We start from the raw sequence: 9,901 nt of genomic DNA on the forward strand, positions 1-9,901 counted from the left end.
TATTACAATATTCACTTAAAATAATGCAACGCCTGCTGGTCTGGCGTTCAATTAAACCATATTTCATCTGCTAATGACCGAAGGAGTCAACAGCAACCTTGAGCTAGGTTATGTCAACACTCACAGCCCGGTGCAGAGAGAGAGAGAGAGAGAGAGAGGGAGGGAGAGAGAGAGGGCTTAGTGATTTAGGGTTATCAAGAGTGCATCAATTCTTTCCCTCCTCCTCTCTCCCTCCCTCTCTCTCTCTCTCCTTGTCTTTAAAGGTTTTAAATCTCCTGACTGACATGAGTTTTACCACAGCGTTGGTCATGTCAGAGCTAAGTAGCTGTCTGAGGACATTATTTCAGAGCAGGGGAACTCTGCTGATAAGTAGGATTTGGCCACCGCTGATCTATCGGAGGACGATGAATAAACAGTTTTTTTTTTGCTTATTTTATTTCGCCTCAGCTGAATATTAAATGCAGCACACTAATTCATTTTCAAAGCAAAGGGCAAGTTATTTATTTATGACTCAAGTTGCTTTGTTTTGGTAGTGTGTTAAGAGTTTGTTTCTTTTGGTCAAAAAAGAAGTGTTTTTCTGGCTGGATGAATACAGATGGTAACTAAGATGTTACTGGACTGTGCTTGTGAGGCTGTAGTGTGAGAGCTATGTTGAGCAATCATAAATAGATATGCACATCAGGGGAGGCTGGTGGGGGTAGAAATCAGAGGACGGCCTCATTGTAATGCATGGAATGGAACGGAATGAGGAATGGTATCAAACACAAGTTTGGGACAAAAAAAGAGTCATCAAATAATTCAGGAAAGTCTGTTTCTCCCAAATCCTTTATTCCACCAAAAAATAATAATATGTAATGTGACTCCAGAAATAATATTTCACCAACATGTATTAAAGGGCCACATTGGCCAGATTATGTTACATGACCTTGGTCATGTCATTGTGATCACATGATCACTTATGAAAAGAGCTGCTCATTTCCGGAAAGTTCTTTACTGTCATTAACTGAGAGGCCACTCCCTCTGCCCTATCTCAAATGCCAAAGAGGAAGTTAAGCAGGCTGTAAAGGAAGATCAGACGAGGCAGAATCTCAACTGGTCTGACATCTTCTGACATTTGGGGAAAATTTCCTTAATGTTCTTCATCATCAGCATCATCATCATCTTCATCATCAGGGAAATGCCAAAATGTCTCTATCTCTGTCTCTGTATGTCTCTCTCTCTCTATCTCTGTCTCTGTATGTCTCTCTCTCTCTCTCTCTCTGTCTTTGTATGTCTCTCTCTCTATCTCTGTCTTTGTCTGTCTCTTTGTCTTTGTCTCTGTCTCTCTCTGTCTCTCTCACTCTCTCCCACTCTCTCTATCTGCCTCTCTCTCACTCTCTCCCCTTCATAGAATTGATGCACTCTTGATAACCCTAAATCACTAAGCCCTCTCTCTCTCTCTCTCTCTCTCTCTCTCTCTCTCTCTCAGGCGGAGACCACGTTCTGTGAGAAGTACAAAGGCGTCCATTTTGGGAAGTTGACGGGGAAGAGAGGAGAGGTGAAGGTGGTGGAGGGCCCAGGACCAGGACAATATGAACCTGAAGAGTGAGACACACACACACACACACAGACACAGACACAGACACAGACACACACACACACACACACACACACACACACACACACACACACACACACACACACACACACACACACACATCCTGCCTGGGTAAACTACATTCAGTACATGATTTCTTTGAAATAGTTTTTGGCCAGGGAATATAATGATTTCAATGAACTTTCGGAACTGATCTTAATTGGACAGAGCTGACACCAGCCCTGCTTATTATTCCCCAGAACTGTCCCACTGTCCCACAAAAAACTCAAATCACCTCAAAACCGCATCATTTTCCCCCTTAATCCAAACTGTCTGTTGAAATGATGGCCCACTATGCCAGTCATCCATCCATTAGAGTATGATGAGTGTGTTTTCAACATTGTTTACAGGCAGCTCCTGACAGTATTGATGGGCAGGGAGGATGGCTCTGACTAAGCACTGTTAGATATGGTGGGCAAGCTCCCAACATAGTTATTTGAAAAGCATCAAGAGCACAATGGTGTGTATGGGAGGGGGGAGGAGAAGGGGAGGGGAGGGGGGGGGGGTCACTTACACCCCCCAGCCATCACGCCCCCACTCTGCTCAATTGAGCTCTGACAGGACGTGTAAATTATCTGCCTCCGGCTCACACACACAAACACACACACACACACACACACACACACACACACACACACACACACACACACACACACACACACACACACACACACACACACACACACACACACACACACACACACACATACACACAGGTTTATGATTAACAGGGTGATTTGGGAGATGATTGACAGGAGAGAGGCTCCTCCCCACTCCTAAGAGCTTCAGAGATGCTGACAAATAGACTTCTGTTTGCTCTCTCTCACTCCCTCTCTCTCTCTCTCTCTCTCTCTCTCTCTCTCACTCCATCTCTCTTTTCTCTCTCTCTCTCTGCCTCTCTTTCTCTCTCTCACTCCCTCTCCCCCCTCTCTCTCCCTCTTGCTCTCTCTCTCTTCTCCCTTCTCTCTCTCTTTCCCTCCCCCCTCCCTCCTCCCCCTCCCTCTCTATCTCTCCCTCCCCCTCTCCCCCCGTCTCTCAGGGTTACCACGACCCACTACGAGAACGTCAACATGAAGAAGGAGGTGAAGAGCAGGGCGGAGCTTGTCATCCCCCGCTACCACGAGATAGTGGCGCTGACGGAGGAGAAGAAGGTATTACACCAGTTATAACCTTACAAAGCCTTATAACAGGTTGTTATAACACGTCCTTACACCTGGCGCCTCTGTCTAACGTGGCATTATAACTCTATAAAACGTCACTGCAGTCTGAACCACCATTATTAGAGAGAGAGAGAGAGAAGGTAACAGCTCTTATGTAGGTTAGAGTGCGCTGAATTGAGTGTATGAAAGGAGAGAGAAAGAGTGGAGATGAGAGGTGAACTGCTGACACAGTAGCTTACAGGCTCATAGTCTGAGCTGATGAGGGAGGGAGGGAGGGAGGGAGGGAGGGATGGAGGGAGGGATGGAGGGAGAGAGGGAGTGAGGGTGAGATAGACGGAGGGAGAGAGAGAGAGAGAGAGAGGGAGGGAGGGCTTAGCAAGCCAACTGAGGAGAGGCTTCGTATGTAATATGGGCAGGCCTCAGGCTAGAGACCTGGGGTAGGGAGGGAGGGAGGGAGCGAGGGATGAAGAGGGGGAGGGAGGAAGACAGGGAAGACACTGATATTCTTACATTGTATGATTCCTCCCCGATATACCTTTCCCAGCCCCTAGAGGGCAGTGCAGCTTCACAGATGAGCCCAGCGTTTACATGGAGACTACAGAGTGGAACTAGTAGAGCTTAGCGGAGTCACTCACCTGCATTTGAACTGGATGCATAGATGTTATTTGATGCTTGACTTACTCATGCAGTGTATGGTGCTCTAAAAGGTTAGGTTGAGGAAGGCGTGACTCAAAGTGAGGATTGGAAAAGCCTTTACTCTGAGAGGCAGGGGGAAGGCTACTGGAATGATTCTATTTTGAACTGTTTACTACGACTTCATACATTGTTACATCCGCATAGAAACCATATGAGTTGTGAGCATGCTAGGGGAGATATAGTACAGTATGTTACTGTCACAAAGCACACCTAGATAACCATAAGGTCGTACATCCAATATTTAACACACCATTCACTCGATTTTTCTTTTTTACTGGGGTTCTGAGGTATATGCCTAGACATGTGTGTGTGTGTGTGTGTGTGTGTGTGTGTGTGTATCTGCCTGCTGAAGGTGTGCGTGTCCCCTACTGTGGACCCCCCAGTGGTAGTGAGGGTCCCATCCGTCTTCATTAGAGAGCCGCTGCCTCCCCCCACCCCCGCCCCAAGCAGATGGGTCATTACTGACACACACACACACACACACACACACACACACACACACACACACACACACACACACACACACACACACACCACCCACCAATGAATCGTCCTATCCTAGTGGACCTTCACCCTCAGACTTCAGACCTACACCTTCCTGAACTCTACTAGACTGGACCCAACATCACAAGGACGCCCAAAACCTCTTCTAGAGGACATACCTGTAGACCTCCTCAATTCTATACTAGACAGGACCCAATACCTGTCCTAGATCTAGAGGACATAGCAGGGTTCTCCCCAAAGCACGTAAGACTGGCGCTGCGCCACGCTGTGAACTTGGCAGCGCCACTATGTAAACATTTCAAGGCAAATTAAACAATATATTTAATCATGATAGAGGAACTATGTTTGATCACCAACGTCATTGTTGTTAAAAACAAAAGCGAAAGTGAAAGCATTATGATGTTCTTCAGTGAATTCAGAGTTTTAGCTGTATTTTTTGTGCATTTTGACATGAATAAACACGGGTCGGATTTTGATAATGCAATCCAGCGCCACACTGTTCAAAATCCTGGGGAGAACCCTGAGTAGACCCTCCTAAACTCTGTACTAGACAGGACCCAATACCTCTCAGATAAACAGGGGACTGCTTTATACTAGACAGGACCCAAAATGTAGACCTCCTCAGCTCTATACTAGATAGGACCCAAAACCTGCCTAAAGGACTCAGCTCTGTACTAGACTGCCCAGTATTCGGGTCCATTCCAATTCTAATTCACTCAGTTCAAGAAATGAATTGACATTCTATTCATGAAAAGTGAGGGATCCATTTTCAATCCATGAAATTGTGTTGAATTGAAATTCATACTGACCCCAACCACCTCTGTGACTAGAACTAGAACTAGACTGCTGAGTGTGTGTGTGTGTGTGTGTGTGTGTGTGTGTGTGTGTGTGTGTGTGCGCTTGTCTGCCTGCATGTTGAAGGTGTGTGTGTGTGTGTGTGTGTGTGTGTGTGTGTGTGTGTGTGTGTGTGTGCATGCGTGCGTGCGTGCAGGTGTGTGTGTGCGTGTGTGCGTGTGTGTGAGGATGGATGCTCCTACAGTATGTGGCAGTGCTGGGTGGTGGTAGAGGCAACCTTGAAGCGGCCTCTGCAGACTTTGTGGTTGCTGTCTATAAACAGATGACCACACACTGAGCTCAGTTCTCCCCGACAGCTTTTAATGTATTTCTCCACCACGTATTTCTTTGTGTGTGTGTGTGTGTGTATGTGTGTGTGTGTGTGTGTGTGTGTGTGTGTGTTTTTTGTGTGTCTGTGTGAGACTACCTACTGTGCAGCTTTTTATCTGAGTGTATGTTTCCAAGTGTGTGTGTGTGTGTGTGTGTGTGTGTTTACAGCCCCAGTCTTGTAGACTCTATTGGTGTATACATCATGTAGCAGCAGTGTTCCTCCCAGGGAGCAGGATTAGTGTGGTAGAAACTATAGTCTAACAACCCTCTTCCTCCTCCTCCTCCTCCTCCTCCTCCTCCTCCTCTTCTCTCTCTCCCTCCCCCATCCCTCTCTCCTCTCCTATTTCTGTCTCCATCTCCGGCAATTTAAGAGTCCTCATGTACCTTTTCTTTCACTATCATCCTCCCTTTCTGAGAGATAAACCAATAACTCATCATTGCCCCCCCTCCTCTCTCTCTCTCCCTGTCTCTCTCTCTCCTTCTCTCTCTCTCTCTCTCTCTCTCCTCTCTCTGTCTCTCTCTCTCTCTCCTTCTCTCCCTTTCTCTCTCCTTCTCTCTCTCTCTCTCTCTCTCTCTCGCTCGCTCTCTCTCTTTCTCTCTCCCCCGCCCCCCCCCTCTCTGTAGGGGGTCCCAGGTCCAGGCCAGTATCACATCAAGAGTCAGTTTGAGAAGCCCTGCGCCCCGTATGGCAGTCTGTCCATCCTCAGCCCCCCCTTCCTCTCACAGACACAGGTAAACACCTCCATCGACGCAGACACAGGTAAACACCTCCATCGACCTCCGTTTAACCTTCATTCAACTCTAAAAGAGACCCCCGATTAACCTTTATTAAACTCTAGAAGAGACCCCCTTTGAACCTTCATTAAACTCTAGAAGAGACCCCCGTTTAACCTTCATTAAACTCTAAAAGACTGACCCCTGTTTTACATCATGCCTTCCGGGTGCTCCACATTGGTAGTGATGAGGTGAGTTGTCTCCCACTTACAAAGTAAGCGCCTTCGGGGTGTCTAGAAAAGCGCTAGATATATAAATGCAATCAATGATTATTTATGATTTATGATTATCAGCTAACTGCCTTTTCCAGGAGTGTGGTGGTAGAAGACAAGGAGAGAGATAAGACACGTAGAAACATTCTGTCTAGTGCCTAGTGGATAAGTGAGTGAGCGTTTTAAAGCTGCAATCTGTAATTCAAACAACAAAGCAGGCTCCCCACCACTTTTTTGGTAAATAGCTGAAGGATGGGGCTGGAGAAATGTGACCACTCTCAATTTCATAGACAGAGCTATGTGTGCAAGGACTGACCATCCATGAGATCAAAATGATAGCTTTAACCTTGTTTTGAAGCTATACAGTGTTTGTTTACAATTGCATTGTTTACAAACAATGGAGTAAAACAAGCTTATATGTTAAGTTCTGATGGGGTAAGATAGATGAACTAAGCTCATAAGGCATTAATAAGTTATGTTCTTCAAGAATCAATGGCTATACATCATTAATTTACAAGTCCAAAAATGGATGTACCAATTACAGATTACCCCTTTAAATAGAACTGACATTATTCCTGACTCTGCTGTACGTGTCAGAGAGCTGTGCCTATTCTACATTCTATATTTCTATCGTTCATGATGAGCTTGGCTCTGGTCCTGTTCTGCTCTAGTTAACATCTCTCTGGCCACAGTGTCATGATGCCGGAAGGTTCTGTCACACACACACACACACACACACACACGCATACGCACACACACACACTTGTGCACACACACACACACACACACACACACACACACACACACACACACACACACACACACACACACACACACACCTACACACACAGACAGGGCAGCTTGGAGGAGATTTATTGGCTGCCAACCCCGTCAGCTGACAGGCTGTGACAGGAAGTGTCTGTCAGACAGAGGGATGGCTGGCAGGGCGGACATTTATCTTGTTTCCTGTGGCGTGCAGCGGTCTGGCAGGAAATAGTCCCCCTCGGACAGGAAGACTATTGCAAGCCCTCTACAGTGATCTGTCTCTGTCACACTAGGGGGGGGGGGGGTGGGGGGGTGTACACCATGGCGGTGATGGACATGCCCAAATCAGCGTTCCATGGAGGGTGTACCGGCGGCCATCTTGTGATGTCCCATTTGGACGTTTTTAGCTTACAGCTTTATTAACAACCAACCCAATTCAACTCAATATCAGAATGTTCAGTCAAATGATGCTTAGTTGCTATGGTGTCGCCCTCTGTCGCCCACAATTCCATGTCGGCCATCTTTTTGGTGCACTAGCCAAATTGCCACAGTCTTTTCGGCATTCTATGATGGAGACCATCGATGGCTTGATTTAGGGCTTGAAGGTGATAACTAGCCCTGAAATAAAGGCGCTATTTTCAAGGCCATATCTTTCAGTGCACATGATGGCACTTGACCTGCTTATTGTCATGAACACGCCTCTATTACTCCACCCACCTGAGCGCAGGTGAGACAGCGTATAGGTATTATATGCACAATACATACATGCTATTATACGCTGTGGTATTTTCACCATTGTTACCCAACATTGTTTGCCGGCACAAATTGCTAAAATGCTGGCGTTTTGACATGAAAATAGAGCCTGAAGTCTTTTCAAATTCTCCTGAATGGCTACTGAATATTGATACAGAGAAAGATAAAGATCTACTTCCATATTTCAGAAGATCACAAAGCCTATGAATTAAATACATCCTTCGTTTAGTGTGAAAGAGCTCAGGGTTTTCAGATGGATTGAAGATGATTTTTTTAGACATGAAATCTCAGAGGTGAAACTTTGCTTCTGTGCCATGTCGATAGAATCTGAGAAACTCCTGACAGATGTCTTAATTAACACTCTCTTACCTCCTCACTAACACACACACACACACACACACACACACACACACACACACACACGCACTCGAGGGCTCTAGTGAGGGACTGGGGGAGTCTGGACCGGGGCGTTCGCTGGGTTCTGACCTGCTTCCTCTGGACCCATGCTGAGCTAGCACACGGCCGGGCCCTGTGAAGTTGTCGGCAACGCTCCACTCAGAACCACAGAACTCTGAGATTGTCGTCCCCCAGCGCGGCCACACCATCTGACTCTCCTCCTTCAGGAAGGAAGAGAGGGATGAGAGGAGCAGCTGGACTCCTCTCTTCTCTTCTCTTCTCTTCTCTCCTCCTCTCCACCTCATCTCTCCTCTCCTCTCCTCTCCTTTCCTCTCCTCCTCTCCTCCCTTTCTCTCCTCTCCTCTTCTGCTCTCTTCTCCTCTCCTCTTTTCCCCTCTTCCCCTCTCCTCTCTTCTCCTCTTCCCCTCTCCTCCACTCCCCTCTCTCCTCCTCTCCTCTCCTCTCCTCTCCTCTCCTCTCCTCTCCTCTCCTCTCCTCTCCCCACCATCTAATAGCCTATCAGACACCATCCACAGTAGTGTTATGTTTTGTTGATGCTGCACAGCTGTAGTGTCTATCCCCCGCAGCCCAACATGAGTTAATGCTGCACTTTATTAATACAATCTGCCATATTCAGCTTCGTCTGAACCCCCCCCCCCCCCTCGCCATCCTCCTCTGCACACACCACCACCTCTCCCCCCAAACCCCCTCCTCCGCACCCCCCCCCCCCCCCCCCTTTCTGTAAGAGCTTCATAATTCAACAACACATTACTAATACACATGCACACTCATAATTTATACCCCTCTTTTTCGTTCCGTGGGCTTGTGTAAATGGAACGTAGGAATCGATCGGGCCGTGTTAGGCTTGGAGAGCTGGAAGGCCCTTCTTTTTCCCTGAGATCGCCTCTTACCTTGGCCTTCTGCTGAGTGTGTGTGAGAGCGGAAGGGAGACAGAGAGAGAGAGAGAGAGAGAGAGAGAGAGACAGAGACAAAGAGAGAGAGAGAGAGAGAGAGACAAAGAGAGAGAGAGAGAGAGAGAGACAAAGAGACAGAGAGAGAGAGAGAGAGAGACAGAGACAAAGAGAGAGAGAGAGAGAGGAAATGTGTCTATTTGTCAGCATCTCTGAAACTCTTAGGAGAGGGGAGGAGTCCTTGTGTATTCATGAACAGAATACATGCTTGAGTTTGAGGAGCAACAGAGAGAGATAGATAGATAGAGATATAGAGAGATAGAAAGATAGAGAGATAGATAGAGAGATAGATAGATAGATCACAGAAAGATAGAGAGTGATAAAGAAAGGATAGGGTGTATGAGTGGACCTTGTTTATTAAAAAGTTACCCACTAACCCCCCCCCCCCCCTCCCGCAGCGCTTCAGTCCGGTGAAGGAGGTGGCGCCCCCTGTTGGCGTGTACAACGACCCGCGCTGCGCTCTGGATGTCCTGAAGAAGACCACCGGGCTGAAGAAAAGCCCCTTCGGCCTGACAGCTGTACGCTTTGTCCCTGACGGCAGGAAAGGGGGCACGCCAGGTGTGTGTGTTTGTCTGTGTGTGTGTGTGTGTGTGTGTGTGTGAGCATGTCTTCCTATGTGTGCATGTGCTTGTAAGTCTTGGAGTGTGTGTGTCTGTGTGTGTGTGTGTGTGTGTGTGTGTGTGTGTGCGCGTGCGAGTGTGTGTGAGTGTGTGTTGTGATTTTTGGGAGTAGTTGATGTTTTATGTGACCTTTGTGGGTCTTGGAGTGTGTGTGTGTGTGTGTGTGTGTGTGTGTGTGTGTGTGTGTGTATGTGTGTATGTGTGTGAGAGCATGCTTTCCTGCACACTGCAGCTGTATGTGTGTGTGTGT

The 9,901-nt window shown here is 47.3% G+C and overlaps 1 protein-coding gene across 1 annotated transcript in view; it reads left to right on the forward strand.

Annotated features, from left to right (window-relative positions):
- stpg2 (sperm-tail PG-rich repeat containing 2) overlaps window positions 1-9,901 on the forward strand; it is a gene marked incomplete at its 5' end in the record, with an annotated part of 39,475 nt that overhangs the window by 2,582 nt on the left and 26,992 nt on the right. Inside the window, 4 exons of the mRNA XM_083673119.1 lie at window positions 1,469-1,584; window positions 2,676-2,787; window positions 5,785-5,892; window positions 9,430-9,589. Coding sequence (XP_083529245.1) covers window positions 1,469-1,584; window positions 2,676-2,787; window positions 5,785-5,892; window positions 9,430-9,589 — 496 coding nt within the window. The remainder of the gene's footprint in view (window positions 1-1,468; window positions 1,585-2,675; window positions 2,788-5,784; window positions 5,893-9,429; window positions 9,590-9,901) is intronic.

The sequence above is a fragment of the Argentina silus genome (assembly GCF_951799395.1).
Source record: "Argentina silus genome assembly, chromosome: 7".
NCBI lineage: Eukaryota > Metazoa > Chordata > Actinopteri > Argentiniformes > Argentinidae > Argentina > Argentina silus.